Source organism: Panthera pardus, unplaced genomic scaffold, assembly GCF_024362965.1.
Source record: "Panthera pardus isolate Hobbes unplaced genomic scaffold, ASM2436296v1 HiC_scaffold_1, whole genome shotgun sequence".
NCBI lineage: Eukaryota > Metazoa > Chordata > Mammalia > Carnivora > Felidae > Panthera > Panthera pardus.
This window is the reverse complement of record NW_026526654.1, coordinates 8,998,152-9,019,984: the sequence shown is the minus strand read 5'-3', so window position 1 is coordinate 9,019,984 and position 21,833 is coordinate 8,998,152. Positions and strand designations below refer to the sequence as shown.

The 21,833-nt window shown below is 53.4% G+C and overlaps 1 protein-coding gene across 3 annotated transcripts in view; it reads right to left on the bottom strand.

Moving 5' to 3' along the window:
- The window catches only part of RASA3 (RAS p21 protein activator 3), a 119,771-nt gene that overhangs the window by 42,829 nt on the left and 55,109 nt on the right, over nucleotides 1-21,833 (bottom strand). For 2 of the 3 annotated variants that reach the window (XM_053907271.1, XM_053907258.1), the window contains 3 exons: nucleotides 16,730-16,833; nucleotides 7,508-7,602; nucleotides 561-637 (listed from right to left, as the gene is read on the bottom strand). In XM_053907271.1, the coding sequence (XP_053763246.1) occupies nucleotides 561-637; nucleotides 7,508-7,602; nucleotides 16,730-16,833 (276 nt within the window). Of the gene's footprint in view, nucleotides 1-560; nucleotides 638-7,507; nucleotides 7,603-16,729; nucleotides 16,834-21,833 lie in introns of those variants that run through there. The other variant, XM_053907294.1, reaches the window with a different exon arrangement.

The window sequence follows — 21,833 nt, the reverse complement described above, 5'->3', positions numbered from 1 at the left end:
ACAGGGTCTTGGCCAGGGTGTGTGTGCCCCAAGGTCTCATTGGGGTAACAGGGCAAGGACCCTGCACACAATGTGAGCTTGTGCGTGTGTCCGGGCGTCTCCCAAGAGTCCTCGGCCCCCTCCTCTATGGGATCCGTGACCCTAAATGTCAAGAGCCTCACCTGCTTAGACACGTGCACAGACATTCACACTCACCAAGCGTTGCAGGGTAGATGGAGCCCTGGATTCGGAGTGCAAGATCTGAGTTCAGGCCCTAGCTCTGCCGACAGGCCTCAGACACACCTCTGCACTGTTTCCTCACCTGTATTGCCCTGGGTGAGACAGCACCCGCTTTGCCTAAATGTCCCCCTGAGTAAGTATGGCTATTCACAAAAGCCAAATTCATTACCTCTAGCATTTGCTTTACTGAGGATTTCAAGAACAATGTGCCAGAACCTCTAAAAACACTGTCATTGTGGGGAATCACCGACTTTGGGATTTCTGACTCATTTGTTTGAAAAACAAGGACCCGTCCTGGGTCAGAGTTACTACTTCACGAAGACCAGGTGTCCATGTCTTACCGCGTGGCCAGCTTGTGGCAGACGACGCCCGTGTCGGTGATGACCTCACTCAGCCTCAGCTCCAGGTGGACCTTGCCCTGAAAGGCATAAGGACACAGGGTCACGAGGGGCTGGCCACGCGTAGGGGAGAGCTCCCCAGAGTCTCTGCTCATAAACGTGAAGCTGTGTCTGACCGCATGCAGCATCCACAGCGCTGCCCCCACCCTACTCAGATCCCAGGGCTCCAGATGAGGCACGGCTACCCCCGAGTTAAAGGGTCCAACCCAACAGGCACATTGCAATCCCAGCTTTAAGGACAGCAGACCGCTGTTTCAGAAGAAAGAAGTCAAAAGGCACAAGGAACAGGTGCCAGAGAAAGCAGCCTCCCCAACATGTTTGCTTGCTTTTATCTGCGTCCCTTCATACAACAGATGCCTGCGTCAGACACCTGCCCCATCGCCTCAGTACATGTGCATGTGTGTCTGTGTGTGTGTGGCCTGGACACCATGCCAGGGGAAATCAGTCCTGTGCCCCAGGCAGGAAGTTAATGCCCATGGATGCTTCTGAAGGACAGGGGAGCAGAGGTGGCTGGAATTTTGAGAGCAAGACCAGTGCTGTGTTTCTGCCTGCATCTACATCTCTGCCAATGTCAGCCCAGCTGGAGGACCCAACCAGGTTACCATCAGGGGTCAGGGGTCAGGAGAGGGAAGAGGAGAGGGGACTGCGAAGAAGAGAGGAGGTTGTTCCTAAGAAACATGCAACAGCAGCAGGTGTGACACACTGACATATTTCTAGGAGTACACACAATGTTAAAATTAACGCTCTTTTTAATTAGAAAAGTGGCTGAGCTGGATAATCTCCAAGGTCCCTTCTGACTGAAACTTCTAGACTCTGCAACTTGGGGAGGGCCCTCTGAAGGCTGCCTTGTGCTAGAAGAATCCAGGGCCCCAGACTGACAGATGGATGGATGGATGGACTGGAGGAAAGCATAGGCAGGACTGCTCAGCAGCGCCCCCAGTGGCCTCCTGGGTTCTCCTGCAGCTGCGGAGACACCTGCACAGGGCCCTGCTTGCCCAGCGGCGTTGAGGCCAGCCTCCCGGGTCCTCTGGCTCACCCACGACACTGACACGGGAGACCTGACGTGCCCCTGATGTGCCCCAGGCGCTGCCCTCTCTGGCCCTTCCCTCACCTGCAGGACAAATGGTCTCAGGAAGGGGAAGTGATGGATGATGGGTCCAGAGCAGCATCACACCTGCGTGACCCTGGGCAACATCCGGTGTCCAGGGCACTGACCCCGTATCTGCAGAGGCGCTGACGGGCTCCGGCCACGCACATAACTCCAGGAATACCTCCTGAGCACCGCGCTTCCCAAGGGGTCAACAGGCCCTTCCCAAAGCCCTGGGAGCTTCTGGCCCAGAGCGCCCCTCCCATGACAAGCGTGCACACAGCAGGCTCCAGGACGCACACCACCCCATCCACCCAGCCTGGGGTGGGGGGGGGGGGGGGCTCGGTGCCGCCGGCTCTGCAGGTGCGGCAAACACACGTCCACGCTGCCAGCAGTGACCCTGGCGGGCCGCATCCTGCAGCTCCCTTGCGCGTAGCCGGGTCAGGCTCCGGGCTCCCCGCTGGCGCCCTGAGGCAGGCGCTACCATCTGCCAAGGTGAGAGTGCGAGGCGCAGGCCACCCACTCCCCCTCGTCGCCCACGCCCCTTCGTCGCGCATGTCCCCCTCCCCCGCTCCCCTAGTCGCGCACATCACCCATGCCCCCTCGCCCCGCACGCCGCCCACGCCCCCCTCGCCACCCTTCAAACCCGACCACTCGGCAAATGCTCCACCTGAGGGAGCAGAGGAAGGACGTACCCCTAACAGGCTGCTCCCGGTTAACGCCCGCAACCTGCATTCCCAGCCGCGAAACAAAGTCCCCACGGCCGTTCGGAGATCACATCACTACTTCTGAGAGGCTTCTGACAAGTGGGGACGTGTCCGGGCTGAGACAACCCCACCAACGACGACCGACAGCCCCATTTCTGGTTTGTCCCAGAAGAGGACCCGCACATCACACGGCAGGCCCCGCTGCTCCGCTGCTGAGCTTCCTCTCCAGGGGGTGCACCTCCGCACCGAGGGGGGCAGACGCTGAGAGGAACACCTCCCTGGCCAGGGGGCAGATTTTGAGGGGAGCACCTCCCCAGCAAGGGGGCAGATGCTGAGGGGAAGCACCTTCCCACTGAGAGGGTAGATGTTGTTGGCTAATGCATGCTGCCACCATATTCGGGAGACTAGGGAGAGGACAGGTCGAAGTTACACAAAACAGTACAAACTCAGAACATCACTGAAAGGACTCCTCCCCCCTCCTCCCAAAGTTAAGGCAATAAATCTGCAGTTCAGAAGTTCACATCCGAAGCCAGACACAGGTTAAGGGCGTGCCCCGTGCCCTGTGGGTGACACACCACCGCCCTCACAAACAACCCGGCCACAAACACCTACACGCAGGGGCACGGGGGCGCCACACCCTCCACCCCCCCCGGACAGACAGGAAGTGTGGGTTCTCCAGCTCGCCTCTGCACAGCATTTGACACCCGCTAAATGCCACCCCGCCCTCGAAGAATCTGACCCTGGGCTTGTTTTGATCTCAGCAGAGGCTCCCCACTTAGAGGCCTAGTCACAGGCCCCACGTGCTGAGCTGAGGGCAGGAGGTGGGGCCCGGCTGGGCAGGCCCCCTGAGGACTCCGCCCAAGGGCCCTGCATCTGTGAGGAGAAAAGCCTTGGAGCAGCGCGTTACAAAATGCTGACTGCATAGCTTTTCCCATTTTTATTCAATGTGAACGGTGATAGTAAGAAGTTTAAAAAGCAACTGGGAGATGAACACCCGGACCTGCGGGCCGGCCGCTGCCCATAAACACCCTGTCCCGCTGCAGAGAGGGACCCATCCACATCAGGACCCACCAGCGCGGCCAGTCCTGGGCCATAAATCACACAATGTCTGCTCTTGGATCGGAACTTGAAATACAAATCACTATCAGAAAGACAGCTTAAAATCCCCAAATATTTGAAGATTGAACAGCATACTTCCAAATAACAGACCAAAGAAAAAGTCTCAAGAGCAACTGAGAGATATTTGATTTTATTTCTTTTCATAAGTGAAAATGAAAATAAAACTTATCACAATGTGTGGGATACAGTGAAAGCAGTGCTTGCTGAGAAATTTATAGCACACATTCGAGACAAAAGATCTAACCTCAATAATCTAAGGAAACTGGAAAGAGAAGAGCAAGAGCAGAAATCAACAAAACTGAAAACAGAAAATCAATAGAAAAAAATCAACAAAACCAAAAGCTGTTTTTGTTTGTTTGTTTTTTAACGACCAATAAAACTGATTAAACCTCTAGCTAGGCTAAGAAAATAGAAAACACAAATTACTAATAACAGAATGAAAGAGGGGCCATCACTGGTGCTGCCGCGAAGCCATCCTGTGGGTTCTGAACCGGCAGTTCCGGGGGCACCTTTGTCACACCAGTGGAACTCAGGACAAAGAATGACCCTCCGTGAATGGAGGATAAGAATCTCTCGTATTGTTATACTCTAGCTCCTGGAGGCAGCTAATGCGCCACAGGGATACTAATAATAGAGGCCTAGTGGGGCAAGGACACAGGAGTCCCTTCTACTTTCTGGTCAGTTTTCTGCGAACATAAAATTGAAAAAGTTTACCACCTAAGAAAGAAAATCACAGTGGTTCCCACACATTTTTCTCAGGAAAGCATCAGATCCCTGGCCTGGAGAGAGGGCCTCGACCACGGGCTGCAATGACAGCAGCAGACTGCACCCTCCCGGTCAAGCCCCGGTCCGCACGCCTGGAGGTCGGGGCCGGAGTCAGCGCACAGGAGGGCCCCTGGTCACCAAGCACTCGGACCTTGGTGGCGCTGAGAGCAGGCGAGACTCCCGTGAACACAGAAGCCAAGGACCAGTCAGAAACGGCACGTGGAGGCCAGTCCTTGCCTCCCTCACTTCCCCAAACCCACAGGAAGATTCAGAGCTGGGCCCTCAATGCAGACAGCTGCTGGCTCTTGGCAAGTCCTTCAAGCAGGGTTGTCTGACACAGAGGACAGACGAAATTCCTGGGGTTTCCAGCCACGCTAAAGGTGCTGGAAGACGGCCAGAGTTTGCTGTCAGAGTTTTCTGGATGCACACTTCAACGGCAAGTCTGCTGAGACCACAGAGCACGTGGCAGAGCTCAGTGGCAGCCGGGTGTCCTCAGAGGAGCTGGGGAAGGGTCCCTGGGCCCGCTCAGGTGATGGGTGGGGACCGACTCCCTCCCCTTGCAATACGGAGAAGCACCTGTCCCTGCCAACCGCGTGGTTCTGATCCTCTCACCCAGGGTCAGGGAAAGAACAGAGCAACTAATTCTTGTGAATAAAGTGATTTTCCAGAGACTTTAACAAACATCAGTTCCAGAAGGAATCAAGAAATTTTTAATTGCCTTTCCCCCCATTACTTTGATTCCTTGATCTCTTGTTGGCCCCAGTTTTCTGGCACTTTCTTTCTGACACATGCCTTTACATATGAATTGCAGAACCGATGGATTCAAGAAACCATATACCATCCTCTGCCCTTCTAAAAATTGTAAATGAGACATTTCAGGATGAAGCAGCTGTAGGCAAAAGATTGTGCTGCACTTTTACGGGCCAGTTTGAATGTAGGGACCACTGCTCCCTCCACAGTTATGACCGCTTCCTAGGCAGGTACTCTGAGATCGAAGTACCCTAAATAAAACCCTCAGCACAGGGCCTGGACCTTGGCGGGCACTCAATACACACAGTCCTTCCTCTGTCTCCCCAGTACCAGCAATACCCATTTGCTGCTCGTAACGCTGATCCCTAGGAAGCTGGCCCAGCTACAGGCACACCCCATCTGGAGGGTGTAAGGGTCGGGCTCAGGAGGACAAGGTCCTGGTCCACAGGCACATGAAAGGCACCAGTTATGAAACAGTCTGGATGCTCCACACAGCACAGTACAATCAACACACACACCGCATTTATAAGGTTTGTGGTGACGGAGTGGTTCTAGACCCTGATTGTGGTGGTGGTTGCACAGACCTCCACACATGATGAAATGCACGGGATACACATGTGATTTGCACATGCACGCACACACTGTATGTGTGCAGACATGTGAAAGTGGTGGGATCTGAGGTCTGTGCACTGCAGAATGTCTGTGTCCCGGCTGTGGCCAGTTACGCAGGATGTTGCCATGAGGAAAACGGCATGAAGGAACACAGGCCTTTCTTCACTTGGTTTTGTCTTTAAGGATAAAGAGGAGAGCACACAGTTTGCTAATCATCATTGCCTGTGTACTATTTTCTGGGACTGTCTATGAATCTGTAAGCATTTCAAAATTAAAAGTTAAGTTTAAAAACAAGGGGAGAAAAAAGAAAAGCTACACTTGACAATGAAGTCAGACTTAAACCAGGGCTGGCCCAGTGTGAAGAACGCAGTGAAGACACATCGTGGCCGGCTGCTGGCGGAGGAGTCCTCGTCACCGCCACAGCCTGTTCCACTGCTGAACAAAAGTCATGGGGAAACCGCCAAATCAAAAGGCAGGAATGGCACGTGGCCCTGTAGCCTTCCGTCTGCAGACGGGGTTTCTGGGCAGCCCGTGTGCTCCTGGTGTTAATTAGCTCATTGTCACTGCTACAGCTGCTCTTGGAATCTGGGCACACATGGGGATTCTGCAGTAGCTGTGTGTCTACTGATTTCTGCGGCACGTGTGGGCCCCTTGGCCAGAATTCAGTGTAAGCCACTGAGACAACATCTTTCTTGGGCTCAGCTCCTCAACCCTTCCCTCCCCCTGCCTCTTTCTCCAAGTCTGTGGATTGATCGCAGGGGCCACCAGGGGCCCCACAGCACATGGAAACTGGACGCTCTGCCTTCACCCTCACAGCTCAACCAAGGCTGAGGGTCTACAAGGAAGTGTGGGGACAAGCAGCCAGCCAGGGCCCCAAATGCCGGGCCAGGTGCCTGTGGGTGGGATGTGCCGGGCAGAGCGGGGTGCTCAGCAGCTACCTACTTTGGGGATTCTGTCCGAGGCACCACCTTGCCGCACATCAGGTCCCGTCCAGTATTCACAGAACCCCATTTTACATATGAGGAAACGAGGCTTGCTGGGGGCCCCGCCGACGTATTTCACTGGTGGATGGGGGCACTGGGCTTGGATCCAGGCCTGCCTATGCCAGACCCTGTGCTGGCTCCCATACCCTGGCCAAGCCCTGGCGACTCCCAGGACCGCTGACGACAGTGCTCCCATGTCCTGGTGTCACAGCGGTGCGCTATCCTCCCGCTTGTGGATTGCAGACACCAGCGCGGGCTTAGGAGCTCAGCTGGAAGCCACACAAGCAAGGTCGAGGGAGAAGAGAGGCTGTGGGCCACCCTCCCAGCGTGTGTTGTCCCAGATGCTTGGTGTGGGCATGGGCAGTGCCCCATCACAGAGAAGGGAGGGTTGGGAACTGGAACCCCACAGCCTCCCCACACCGGGGCAGGGGGTCAGTCCCTGATGACACATGGCCGAGAAGAGCCCAGGGGACGCTTCAGACGACAGGAAACTCGGTGACTGGTCACTTCCCTTCTCTCCAAACCCTCCTTTGCTACATGTGGGAGCTGGAAATGCACGCGGGCCCTTCCAGCAACTGGGACCCGCAGTGCGAGGCTGTGCGTTCGCTCCTGCCCCAGCTTTGCTTTTGCTTGCCCATATTTTCTGTTCACCTTCAGTTCTGTGTAATTACTGTCCTTTCCAATTTTATGCTTCACACATGTCAAAGTGCGACAATAACCGAAAGAATGAACACAGTGAACAGGCCTAGGCGCATCGTGGATAAGAGGACTCACTTGCTAACCATCACTCCCTGTTAGGATCCCAGTCCTGCATCTGTCTCTGCAGCCACCCCGCAGCCCCTCCCACAGGCCCCACCGAGGCCTCACCTGCACTTCAGAGTCTGCATCCACGTGCTGCAGCTGGAACCACGTGTCCCTGTTGTGGTACTTGGGCAGGTCCTCCTTCTGGATGGCCACCTTCCCTACAACACACACGCAGAAGAAAAGCAGTCACACGAGGGGACAAACCCCCGAAACAACAAGCGGGGCTCTCCACCACCACCGCCAGGCTTCGCAGAGGCATCGTCCAGAACAGGTAACTGGGTAACCCAATAACACCATGCTGTCTTCCTTCCAGCGGGTCAGTACGTGCCACATTTCCTCTGGAAAGCCTCACATGGGACCTGGCTGGGGCTACCCATTCTGCTCCTTGATTCGAGGTTTTAGGAGAAGAAAAGCCTGCCCATCTGTCTGGTCCCAGGGAGCTCAGAACAGGCTGCCTCAGAATAGGCCGCTCTGAGCTGGAGGCAAGTGAGTGCCAGCAGGTGCAGGAAGAAGCCTTCCCAGAGCTCCCTTGGCTGCCTGCCCCCTGCAGCCCAGGAAATGTCTGAGGAGCAGAGGCTGCCATGGACCCTCGCTCAGGAGGTGTTATGGTGAGGAGGTCAGAGGGGTGCCCCCAGGATAGTCCTGCACAAACAGCCCTAACTCCACTAACCCCCATGTGCTCGCCTCCCAGTCTGCCACCCTTGGAGGCCCAAACTCTTTCCCCCTCGTCTGGTTGCTGCTCTGGACACAGACTGTCCAGCCTGCTCTTGGAGCAAGCCGTCACTGAGGTGTCCCCTGCGTGACATATGCCACAGGTGTTAACTCTCTTGTTAATCTCTCTGTGAGTCCAGTGTCACAGGGAGAACCTCGGTGGGCAGAGAGAAAGGTTTCCTCCAACCTGGGACTCCAGACCCCATGAGACTTACCCACTGGGCACAGAGGGGTACTTGGAAGGCAACAAACGTGCCAAGAAGCCTGTCCAAGTGCCAGAGGGCTGGGCCCTCGGGACTTGGGACAACTGACTCCCACCATTGCTACCTTCAGCCCCCATGCACCCGTCCATTGGCCATTCATCATTTCGGCATATTTGTGTGGCTCCATATTCCCAAAGAGAAGGTCACAGCACCTCGCACCTCCCAGCCGGAAAACAGCCCTGGGAAAGACCCTGGAATCATGCCACTGGGCTCACTGGCACGGCCAGCACCACTGTCCCCCCGCCCCCCGAGAAGCAGATGCAGTGGCAATGCCACTGACCACCTGGACCCCACTGGTTCAGCTCTCACCTGGAGGACCCTGCACAGCCACAGACCGCACAACATATCAGAGCCACTGCTGGCAGTTGACAGGTGGCCACGGAAGGGAGAAGACAGACGGCGAGAGGCAGATGCAGAGCCAGGGACATGCAGCACACAAAGGCGCTACAGAAATGCAACAGAAGCCCAACTTACAGGCCACATGGGATCCCCTCCAGCAGCATCGTCATGGGGCAGGATGGCTCCCTCGGGACCCCCACTCCTTCTCCACCTCGGTCCTCCCTGCCCCCAGCACCTGGCCTGCTGGGTCTCGGGCCTCCGACCACCCCCCACCACCCCCACACACGGCCACCAGGCAGACTGGCAAGAAAACACTGTCCTTCCTCTCTGCAGCTCTTGCAGACCGATCCCTTTTCCTCGCCACGGGAATGTGATTCTGAGTCCATGGAATAAAGCCATGTGAAAACAATTCTTGGAATTGAATTGAGCAATATATTTCATTGAAAAAAAAAAAAAACCTTCAGACTGTGATTAGTGCAGCTGGATGGGAGGGTTACGTGTGAGGTTTGAAATTTTAAGTAACTGCAATGTTTTTATGAGCTTTAGTCGGAACAGGGAAGAGCCGCGTCTTTAATGCTTACGTGAACCCTACAGCTTACACATCCAGGCTTACACAGAAGTATACTAATGCGTCCTTTTTAAACACATATATTAGAGTTTCTAAGTGCCGTTTGGAGACAATACCTAACCCACAAACTATAATATCTACTTAAATGTGTCCCCATCTATCTGAGTGACAGCAAAAGGTCACTGAGCCGCTCTGGGCCTCGCTGTCTCACAGTGGTGGTGCTGCCTGCCTTAACACAGTAAAAAGTCCAGGCTTATTTCCTCTCTGGGGTGCTACATCTGTGAGGGTCTGTTCAGAACACAGCATATGCCAGGTGGCACAAGAGGGCAGGTGACGCAGAGAACCTGGTACAGAGGGTGAGAGGACGTGGCGGAAGATGGATACAGAAACCTGCAGGAAGGTTAAGCTGACTTAATGAGGGACAGACAGATGCTTCCTGAAATGAGCCGGCAGCAGGGATGCTGCTCGTATCACTCCAGTTCACCCCGGCGTCCTAGCTAGCGCACAGAGGCAAGAAAAAGAAGCAAGGGCACGTACCCTAGAAAGGAAGAAATGTTTGCAGAATCTATAGGAAAAGATAGTAGAACAGGTGTGTTCAGCAAAACCACGGAATGCAAAGTAATACATAAAGATCAATTGTACTTGTGCATGCAAGCAATGAGAACAAAAAGTGAAATAAAGGGGCACCTGGGTGGCTCAGTTGGCTAAGTGTCTGACTCTTGATTTTGGCTCAGGTCATGATCTCAGGGCTGTGAGATCGAGGCCCACATGGGGCTCTGCACTAACAATGTGGAGTCTGCTTAATATTCTCTCTCTCCCTCTGCTCCTCCACTCACACACTCGTGCCCTCTTGGTCTCTATCTCTCTCAAAAAAGAATTGAAATAAAAAAAAAAAAAAGTACCATTCACAAAATGATGCTTTTATGGCTTGTGCCTCTGGTGTGCTACCTAAGAAATCTTTGTCTACTCCATCAAAACCATAAAATACATAAGGATAAATACACACACACACACATATGTGTGTGTGTGTGTGTGTGTGTATTTATACATATGACGTATATACTGAAAACCTATCACAAACGCTGATGAGAGAGGTTAAGAGAAGACCAAGCATGTGCTCTATTAGAGGGTCCAAAGAGATGTTAAGATGTTAATTCTCCTCCAAATTAATCTACACACCTACACAATCTCAGTGGTGTTGGAAATTGAGAAGTGGATTAAAAAATGTGAGTCACAACTCGAAGGGCCTAGAACAGCAAAACAAGTTTGGAAAAGAACAGTTGACATGCTCACACCGCTGACTTGAGACTGGATTTGAGGCTACAGGCGCCGAGACAGCGGGCACCAGGGCCAGGCAAGGATCACAGACCAACGGACCAGGACAGAGGACCAGAAACAGACCCGTGCATATGAAGTTGGTGGTTTTCAGGAAGGCATCAGGGTAACTCAATGGATAAACCATTGCTGGATGGTCCTTCAGCAAACGAGGGTGCCACAACCCGACATTTATGAGAAAAAAAATGAACTTTGTGCCACGTGTGCAATTCACCTGGAATAGATGTAAATGTAGGAGCTAAAACCATAAGCTTTCTACAAAAAAGAAGGAGGAGGATGAGGAGGAAATCTTCACAGCCCTGGAGTAGGCAAAGATTTCTTAGATATGACATCAAAAATATAAACTATTAAAGAAAGAATTTTGACTAACTGGACTTCATCAAAATTAAAAACTTCTGGCCTTCAAGAGACACTGGTAAGAAAATGAACAAAGGGAAGAAAATATTTGTAAAACAAATGATCCAATGAAGCACTTGTATCCAGAATACACAAAAAACTTTAACAACTCTGTAATAAAACAACCCAGTTAAAAGGGCAAAAGATTTGGACAATTCACCAAAGAAGAGATATAGACGGTAGACATATGAAAACATGCCTCATTCTTCATCATGAAAATGCAGTAAAAACCACAGTGAGATCCTACACACATATTAGAATGACAAAAATGGGTTAAAAATTAAAAGTGCCAACTCTGAGTGTGTGGAGAGGCTGTGTGGTTCCTGAGGCTCTCACGCAGCTGCGGAGAATTCAAGATGGCACAGTCACGGAGGAGCACGGTGTGGCAGTCTCTACCAGGGGCAGACACACACCACAGCGGAGGGGGAACCTTTTTCCTCCTACCCTTCTAGGTTCTCTAGGGCTCTGCAACAGAGGAAAGATGAACAAGAGAACAACAAACAGAAGTTTACCAATATGTCTCTCAGATCTACATGGGGGAAACTCAGCAGTGCACAGGCACTTGTGCTAATGCAACATCTTAACCTGAAACAATGACAAATTTCAGAGAAGAGACACCAAGGAAAGGCCTTCAGGTTTCCAGGGCACAAACTGCAACAAGGGGTGAGTGGACTAAAGGGTGTCATGTAGACCCCTCTGGTGTCACCTTGAAGCTAACTCTAGGGTCATCTCGGTGATTAACTTCTGGCAAGTTCATGTCCTACTTTTAGGGCAGGCTGGAGATCTTTTCTTGTGCCTGCTTATTCTCAACTGCCTTCAGCTCAAAGTAATCCTTATGCCAAAGTGTGTATTTGGGGATGGCAAATTCTGCCATCTTTCAACACTTAGACGCCCTGGCAATCTGCCTCTTAGGAATCTTCCAAGAGAAACAAAAACACGTGTCAATATAAAGACCTGGTATAACGATAAGAGTGTTGCCAGCAGCTTTATTCACAACCACTAAAAATTGGAAACAACCCTCACTTCCATCCAGTGCTGAAGTGGTAAATAGCAGCACATGTGTACAAAGGGATGCTAGGTGAGGGGAGCATACTAGATGAAGGGAGCCAGACATGGCGGCCCACGTACTGTGTGGCTCCATTTGTGTGATACTCTGGAAAAGGTAAGACTGTAGAAATAGATGCCACATGCTTCGTTGGGGGCGCTGAGGGTATAGGGAGTGCGTCAAAAGAGGCTGCAGGGAAGCTCTGGGGGATGGAAAGAAGTCTTAACTGTGGACCATTAACACGGCTGTCAACACCTGTCAGACTCCATGCCTGAAGAAGGTGCATTGCACCGCATAAAAATTATACTTCAATAAACCTCGTTATAAACAAAAGAATAAAGGTCTTGTTTCTGCCTCTCCCCTTTGGTAGAGAATCTGGAGGAAGCTGCTGCCAGTCCTGGGCTGGAGGGACAGCTGGAGAGACAGTGGTTTGAGCCAGGTCCCCCAGAGGAAGAGGGGCCTTGGGAGGACCCTGGGCAGGGGTGGCCACCAGAGCCAGAGGCTGGAGAGTGGGGAACGCCCCAGCCTCTGCCCCACCTCCCAATCCTGCCAGCCCAGACCTAACTGGAGGCTGGGTGGGTGGAGGGGGAGAAGGGGAGCCCAGGAGCGATCCAAGGGGCACAGGGACCGTTCACTAGAATCCCCCGTACCAAGTAGCATGGACTAAACACACTTCCTTGTTTTGGTCACCAAAACCATCAATGCCGTTCAGAGCCTTGGTCTGCACCACAGGACGGCTCTGTGTTGGTGCAATTCTAGCCCAAAGGAGAGCAGCCACACTTCAGTGTGTCTAGCAGCCGCATCCCGGTTAAAGGACATCCGCTGTGCACGAGAAGCACTGAAAGCAGCTACTGGACCACGGCCCCTCAACACACTGAGGCCACCTGGCTGGAAACCCTGCCTGATATCAACTCCTTCTGGTGCTAACCTTCTCTGGCCCAGGAAACCCCAGGCTGCCGACCACATGTGATGGAGGGATCGCAGCCGATGTGCACCCTCCCGCGCAGGTCACTTCCAGTTACCCCCAAACCCACTCTGGATGTTTCTCGCCTGCAGCTGACCTTCAGCCCACAAGGGCACAGGGTGGACTGGAGGGAGGACACCTGGACCAGGTCGCGGCACCCTGCTCCTGCAGCTCTGGGTTCTGTAATCAGCCCTCGCTATTAAGCTCCAGAGTCTGGACTATGTGTTTCCAGTGGGCACCTCCACCGGGACACACGTGCGGCACCAGGGAGCCTGGAGGTGAGTGCGGTTTCCTCCAGGTGTGCGATGCCATCAGACCCGACATCAGAAACCCCAAGAAGTCAGTGACACTGTGATTGATCCCATGGCATGAATTTATACTCTCATCGTGGTAACAACATAATCACTAGTCCTAACTTTAGTCTCTCCCTGGAGACCCAGGTCGTTGATTATTTCTACAGCTGCAAAAATGGTGGCGGGGCATCGACATCCAACTGCTGACATAGCAGTTTCAACGCCACCAAGACTGCTAAGCCATTATGCTGCTGGTTACCTTTAAAAATGGCAGAGGCCCGGGGCGCCTGGGAGCTCCATTGGTTAAGTGTCCGACTTCGGCTCAGGTCATGATCTTGCAGTTCATGGGTTCGAGTCCTGCATCAGGTTCTGTGCTGACAGCTCAGAGCCTGGAGCCTGCTTCGGATTCTGAGTCCCCCTCTCTCTGCCCCTCCCCTGATCATGCTCTGTGTGTGTCTCTCTCTCAAAAATAAATAAATATTAAAAAAAAATTTTAATGGCAGATGCCTTAAAGAGGATATCAATAAACAGCTTATTTGATTATTTTGAGGAGACATAACCAACAACCATTTGAGCAGTTTCTCTGGTTGAAATGTGCAAAAGTAGGGCACCTGGGGGCTCAGTCAGTTGAAAGTCCAACTCTTGATTTCAACTTGGGTCATGATCTCACAGCTCTTGAGTTCGAGCCCTGCATCAGGCTCCATGCTGCCATGAAGCCTGCTTGGGATTCTGTCTCTCCCTCTCTCTGTCCTTCCCCTGCTCCTGCTCTCTCTCTAAAAATAAATACACAAACATTAAAAAAAAATTTAAATGTGCAAATATAATTTTTTATCCTTAAGATTACCACTCAAAAAAGCTTTCCTATGTCTCCAAAGATAAATCAAATCTTCTTCATTATAGTGTAATCTGAGTCAACACGGAAACCATCTGGGAAGCCTCTGGGTACTGGATGACATCTGATGCTCAGACTGAAGACCTATCACACACGAGCAGGATGAAAAGGGGATCCAGAGCGAGAGCAGGTTCTGGGGTGACGCGCAGGAGACCCACTAAAGGGTCTTTGGCAGGAAGGACCAAAGCGGGTGCGGACACACCCCCTCCTCCCATGCCTCTGCTAACACTGGTAACCACTCCCCTACAAAAACGACAGGAGATGCTTAGCACACATGCTAGCTGTGCATCTTCAGGCAAGTATCTTACCCTCTCTGAGCCCACTGCTTCTTCTTTAGCAAGTGCAGGTGGTACCTACTTCCAGGGGTTATGCCCATGAAAATACTGGCACAGTGTCTGGCATGTACCTGCGTCCAATACGTGTTAGTTTCCTTTTAACTGTTAGGATCAGCTGAGGAGCCCCACAAAACCAGGGAGTTTCAGGCTCAGCCCCCGAAGACAGGCTGCACACGAGCTCATCACCACAGGCTAGTCAGATGTCAGGAAATGGAGGTGCGTTTAGAGACTTCTTGCGTTAGGAAGGTGTGGCAGGCACCCCCATGATGGTGGTGGTCTGTGTGGATGCACAGTGGGGGCCATGCTTGTGTGTGTGAATGGAGACAGAGAGGCTCCTGTGGACATTGAGAGGTTTAGTCCAGATAACAATTTGAGTCAGATTACGAAAGGTCTTCAATGCATGCTACGGAGTACAGACTTTCCTCTCTGAGCCACATCCAGCAGTACAGCTACAAGCTTGACAATTTCTCCCTCCCTTCCCTTCTCTCCTTCTTTTTCTTCCCTCCTTTCTTCTCCTTCCCTCCCTTTCTATTCCTTTCTTCCTTTTTTTTTTTTAAATATTAATCAGGCTCTACAATGGAAGCACGTAGCCCCAGAAAAGGGTTTCTTCAGGAGGGGGAGTGTCTATAAAACACTGAATTTCTAAAATGGGATAAATATAACGTATGGAGGTATGTTATATTGTCTTTCAACAAATGTTTGGTGACTGTCTCCCAAGCCAAAGCCGGATGTTAGGGAGAGACTGGGTCCAGACTGTCCTGAGCTTTCTCGTAGGTGCAGAGGGATGCCAGTGGTCAGCTGCTCACAGGGAGGAGGTGCCAATGGCCGGCATGAAGAAAGGGCAGCTCTGGAAGCTGTGGGAGAACGGAAGGATGGAGGGAGAGAGAGGCAAGCTCTGCGGCCATGGTCCAAGCAGAGTGCAGGGGGTCGGGGCCACCCCTGGGATGGGAGAAAAGTGGACTCCAGGGTACTCCAGGGTACTGGGTCTCAGTGGGTCAGTCAGGAAGGTGAGGAAGGGGCAGGTGTGGGTTTTACCTGGTGATGAGGAACCTTGGGCCACCACCAGTTCAGCATGACAACCACAGGGGGCTGTGGGGCAGCCACACTTAAGGCTGGGCACCAAGGACGCAGCAGAGAAACAGCCAGCTGGGGCGGCAGCTGGACAGCATGAGGCCGGAGGCTGCGGAGGGGGGGGGGGGGGGGTCACCACTGCCTCGGGGCTACTGGCTGGGACAGAAATACCCCTCACTGGCTGTGCAGGTGACCTTCTCCGCAGCCGGATGCCCCAAGAGAGCGCAGGAGAGAGGCATGAACACTCCATGATTCAAATGCTCTACTGCAGAGCTAAGTCCCCCAAACGCCGCCCCAGGAGCAGCCATGGCCACAACACGGGCATCACATGGGGCCTGGAATTCAGAAACTACACTTGTGCCCACACTTAGCCTCTCAATTCCTAGTTTTCGTGCCACAGGAACATGAATAGGGTCTTCCTGGGACAAGTACCCTCTTGATTGGATAGGCCCTCCTTCCTCTCCAGCAGTGCTCCCCCGAGATGCTCGCGCCTCTGAGAGCCCCAGTACTATCCCAATCTCCGTGGAGGAAGTCAAGAGTCAGGGACAGGGACAGCCTGGGGAAGTGGGAGGTGTCCTCTATACACTGGTTCCTCAGAGGAGCCCTTGGAAGTCATTTGGGGACAGGCTAGGGGGTCTCTGTACCCTGACTTTGAAGGACAGTTCTGAAGCCTTTGCCAGTGTGGCCTGGTGTCTGCCATGTGAATTCATGGTGTGAAGTTTCTCTACACGCCGATGGGTAGGAGGGACTTAGGCAGCTTGTCCCTGCCACGGACGACACAGGAGGCCCATCCAGGGAGGCCCATCCATGCCACAGAGGACTCAGGAGGCCCATCCAGGGCACGGGGGACGTGGGAGGCCTGCCCCAGCCACCTCGCCAAAGCTAGGCCAGCCCCGTGATCACTGCCACTCCCCACCGCCACTCTGCACGGCCAGAGAGGCCAGGCCAAGAATGCTGATGGGCACTGCTGGCTCCAAGCAGAGGACCTGGAGGAGACACTGGTGGCTGGCCAGAATGAGATCCCATCCAGAAGAGGCAGAAGAAGTGAAGAAAACATCCATTTCAGTACCTACCTATGATGGAATCCCTCCGGAAAACATCTCTATCGAAAATGTAAAATGACAGGTGCCGAAAATTCCGAGGAATTTCGCAGTAGAAGTCTTCTCCGTAGAAAGGGCTGAGAAATAAACAGAATGGGCTCTGTTAGACTGTGGGAGCCGCGGCCTTGCTATCTGCCGGCAGGTGTGGGAGCCTGAAGACTGAGCACCAGCCTAGGGCACACGTGTGTCACCTCACCTTTACATGTCACACTGCGCGAGTGGCCTGCTATGCTGGCGGAGAGCTCCACGCAGTAAGAGTTGCGCCCACTGTGTGTGCCCAGGACCGCTGCGACACTCTGAGTGTCTGGGGCAGCAGCTGGCAGGCCCCCTTTATGCATTCAAGGAAAACTCGGCGTCCCAGTTTCAGACCACGCCCCTTTTGTCCCAGAAGTCGGGGTGAAACCCACACTTCTCACAGGGGAGAGGACCCCTGCCCACCAAGCTGAGCCTCCACACAGACCCTGTGCGTGAGTCACTGCGCAGGACACTCAGTGGCTTTTGGGCAGAAAGCCAGAGGCCCTGTCATTAAACAGACCCCAGGTGCTCTGGGTGGGCAGGGCTGAGGTCAGCAAATGTGGCTTGCGGACAGAGGACGTACACTGAAAACAGCCCTGCACCAGGCCGGTTGCAGCTGCTGACAAGGTGGTCAGCAGATCACTACAGCACACACACAGCTGCCTCGGACTTTGGTGTGTCCACCCCACGCACGCTCATGGCAAGGGTCCACAGCAGGAAACATAATCAGTCAAGGAAGAGCTAGAACAGCATGCTACATTGGTTAGAAAACGAGCCACGTTCGTTCCTGCTCAAGCTGGAAAGGTGAAGAGGGACAGTGGTGCCCGGAGTGGAAGTTTACGGGGAGGGACACAGACGTGCCCCAGAGAAAAAGGGAGGGGGCGGTGTCAGCTCACTCATCACCAGTCCTGAGATGACCCCCACCCCATGCTTAGGCATCTCTGAAGTCAGATGTCCCCTGCAGACAGCGTAAGGAAGGACTGCTCACACGTTAATTAGCCGTAACAAGATGGTGCCTCTCAGAACTGACCAATGCCACAGACCCCTGGGATATGGTGTTTCTGTGGCACGATGTGCCATGGTTCCATGTGGCTCAGTTGGTGTCTGCTTCCTACCATTCCGCTCCAGCAGGAAATAATGAAATATCCTAAAACACAGGCACTTGACACGTCAGTCAAAATTACCCAGCTCCTGAAGCTCACGGGCCTCATCTCGACTCACTCCGTAGTTGGATCAGCTCAGCATGGAAGGACAGACAGACGGAGCGTATGGGCCCTGGGATCAGCTCGGCATGGCCCGGTGGCCCCAGAAGGATGGAACATATGGGCCCTGGGATCAGCTCAGCAGGGCCCGGTGGCCCCAGAAGGATGGAGCGTATGGGTCCGTGCTGGGGCTAGAAGGAGACCCCATGAGGAAAACAGACCCACGACTGTTGGTTTGTTGATGCCAGCCCCCCAGGTAGGGGATGCACCAGCCCCTGGATGGGGGGCAGAGGGTGCGGTCAGGCCAGCCCCCCAGGTTGGGGACGCACCAGCCCCTTGGGGGGGGGCAGAGGGTGCGGTCAGGCCTCTGTCCTCTCTGCATGGCCGGGACAGGCTGCCTGAGTCCTGTCCCAGGCTCATGCTTGACATGAGGCAGAAGCAAGGAGCAGGTCAGTGCCCTGGCCTGGGCCCCCAATCCCAGCGTGTGGGACTCTGGTGTTTGCTCTCCACATGGAGCCGTCTTCACTCAGGTTGCAAGTCAGAACTACCTGCACAGGCTTGGAGAAAACGTGGCTGCCCTGGCCCTGTCCCCTGAGAACCCTCTCCAGGGTGAGGGGCCACAAAGCAGGAATCTTTAATCCCACACCCACATGAGTGTCTAACACAAGCTGCCAGGTCATTACGGTCTCTGAACCAACCACACATTACACATGGGCAGCATACAGATCCCTTCAGTGGTGCAGAACCCCACCTTGTACCCTCGGGCATGCCACGCGGGGCCAGGCTTCATCTTAGAGGCCACAGGGAGCCACACTCCAGGTGATGCCCGGCCCTGGGCAGCAAGCCCGTGTTCCTGAGGGGCTGGTGGCATCTGATAGAGCCCAGGCCTGTGCTCCGAGGCTCTGTCTGCAGGTACTAGGTCCCCGGTGACCACACCTGTCCTTCCCCAATGGAGCAAAGGCACCCAGGAAAGACACTGTCTTCCCCGTGTGTTGATTCCTAATTAGACTTACACGGATGTTCTTGGAACTGCCCTGTGCTTTGCTCCCTTTGGCCTGAACTGTTTGCTTTAAAAAACACACACATTCGTGGATAGGAATGTTACCTATAACTGTTAACTAAAAGCAAGAAATAGCTTTTTCTTCTTAAGAATGAAACTGTATTGAGAATTTTGCTTTATAAAATCAAAAGTAGGCTCACGAGGATGGCCAGAACTGAAAAGACAGAGAACAAGTGTGAACCCTGACATGTTGCCTGCAGGAACATAACACGGGGCACCACTTGGGCCAACAGTGGCAGCTCCTCAAAGCGGTAAACAGAGTAAGCATGTGGCCCAACAACCCCCACGCCCAGAGCAGGGGAAACACACGTCCGCACAAATACTTGCACATGAAAGTTTACAGCAGTGTTCGTACCAGCCAAAAAGTGAAACCCAAAAATCCGCCAACAGAGGAACGGATACACAAGGTGTGGTTCAGTCCACACAGGGGAATATCATCAGCCGTGGGAAGGAGACACGATTTGCCACCTGCTGCCACGTGGGTGCACCTTGAAATCATGACGCTCAGGGAGAGAAGCCACAAAAGGCCACACACGGTGTGATTCCATCTGCATGAAATGCCCCAAACAGGCAAATGTGGGGAGACAGAAAGTCTACTGGCGGCTGCCAGAGAGCAGGGTACCGGCAGGAAATGGGGGGCAGCAGAGGGGATGGGCTTCTTTGAGGGAGACAAAAATGTCCCGCATTGACCGCGGTGTGAGCTACAACCCCAAATATACTAAACCCACAGAGCTGTACATTTTAAATAGTTAGTTGTATGGCATGTGGATTATGTCTCAATAACGCTATTTTTTTAAAAACCAAAATTTCAGGGGCGCCTGGGTGGCTCAGTCGGTTAGGCGTCCGACTTTGGCTCAGGTCATGATCTCACAGCTCATGAGTTCGAGCCCTGCGTCAGGTTCTGTGCTGACAGCTCAGAGCCTGAAGCCTGCTTCTCACTCTGTGTCTCCCTCTCTCTGCTCCTCCCCTGCTTGTGCTCTGTCTCTCTCTGTCTCTCAAAAATGAATAAATGTAAAAAAAATTTAAAAAAAAAACCAAAATTTCAGAGTGCCTGGGTGGCTCAGTTGGTTAAGCGTCCGACTTCGGCTCAGGTCATGATCTCGCAGTTCGTGGGTTCGAGTCCCACGTCGGGCTCTTTGCTGACAGCTCAGAGCCTGGAGCCTGCTTCGGATTCTGTGTCTCCCTCCCTCTCTGCCCCTCTCCCCACTCACGCTTTGTCTCTGAAAAATGAATAAATGTTAAAAAAAATTTTAAAAAAACCAAAATTTTAAAAATACATAAAGAAGTCAGAAAGTGAAAGCCAGAGTTAGCATTATAGGGGATATCCTGCTAGATTTTTCCTCTGGAGATATATGAATAGATATAGATGGGGGTGCATGTTTTTAGATAGAAGCAGGATTACATGATGCATCCTTATACACAGTCTGCTTTTTCCTTTGATATCATGCCAAGGACCACTTTCCAAACAAGTACATAACAAGCCTGTCGCCAAAGAGCACCTGAGGTGTGAGTGAGCACAGCAGCTTGATTCGCCCTCGCCAACCCTGACGGGCACGGGCGCCTTCCTGCCTTGCCGTCGTTGGGGGGGGGGGGCGGCTGCGGGTGGCCACCCGCCCGAGAAGGACCCCCACGGCAGAAGGGTGCTCGCGGTCTGAAGGCTGTGGTGTGGAACGCCCCTCTAGAAAGTGGGGACAGATTCAGCCCACACCTACCCACAAGATTCTCAGCAGCATTTACAAACCTGTCTGGTCTGATGGCAAACTAAGCATGCTGCTTCCACCGGCTCAACAGCAGCCACACAAGCATGAGTGTGTCCGCTGAAACGCCTCTGGCCCAGGCTCTCTTAACGCCCATCTGTGTTCAGGATATTCATCCACTGAGAACTTTCAAATTTGTGTTGCAGCTTAGGAGACAAATAACTGACACGCAGCACGTGAGAAATGCCTTATTAACTGGAAACACCACAACGTGGTTAATAGTATCGGTCATCAATGGGCAAGGATGGGCGTGTGGTCCCGCCTTTTCCGAAACGTGGGAGGGACCCTGCCCTCAGGAGCTGAGGCCGCCCAGGCAGCAAGGCCTTTCAGAAAGACCAGCTGTGGCACTGTGGGGGCAGGACGGTGGACGGCAGCAGACCCACGCGGGGTGTGAGTGGGCCGGGCCTCGCCGTCGGTACCCTTCCCCTGAGTGTCCCCCAGCCCAGGACACACTGGCATGGTCATCCGGACAACCCCACCCCCTTCACGGGCAGCAGAAGTGGAAGTGTGTTTGCAAAGAGAAGGAAACTGAAGCCTTCTCCATCCCTGCCCTTCTCCGTGTGCCCGGCAGGACAGTATCTGCTTTCTGGTGAACTCAAAGGGGCCCCAGCTCCCAGCCTCCCCTTCCTTCCCATTAGTGTCTTAACCTGGGGCATCTCTCTGCACAGACCCCACTTTGCCCCGACCAAGGTCAGCAGCTGTCAGACGTGCGATTAATGCCCCACACAGTCAGCCCGCACTTGCAGCCTCGGGGCTCCAGAAAAGCAGCCCGAAGGACCCGGCTTGCCCTAAATGCTGCTGCCTAACGGAGGAAGTCACGCGTGCCGCGGCACCCACCTCTGAGGCTGGCCAGGGTGACGAGCTCTTTCCCTCAGTAACAGCAGGAGAAACTCGGATGGAACTTCACAGCATCAAGGGATCACACACAAACAAAACACCTCCAGACCAATCTTCAACAAGGAGGAACCACCTGTGGCCCCTCCGCTCCTCCCACAGCCCAGCGGTTCACACGGGGCCTCGGCTGGGACCCGTGGGAAACCTTG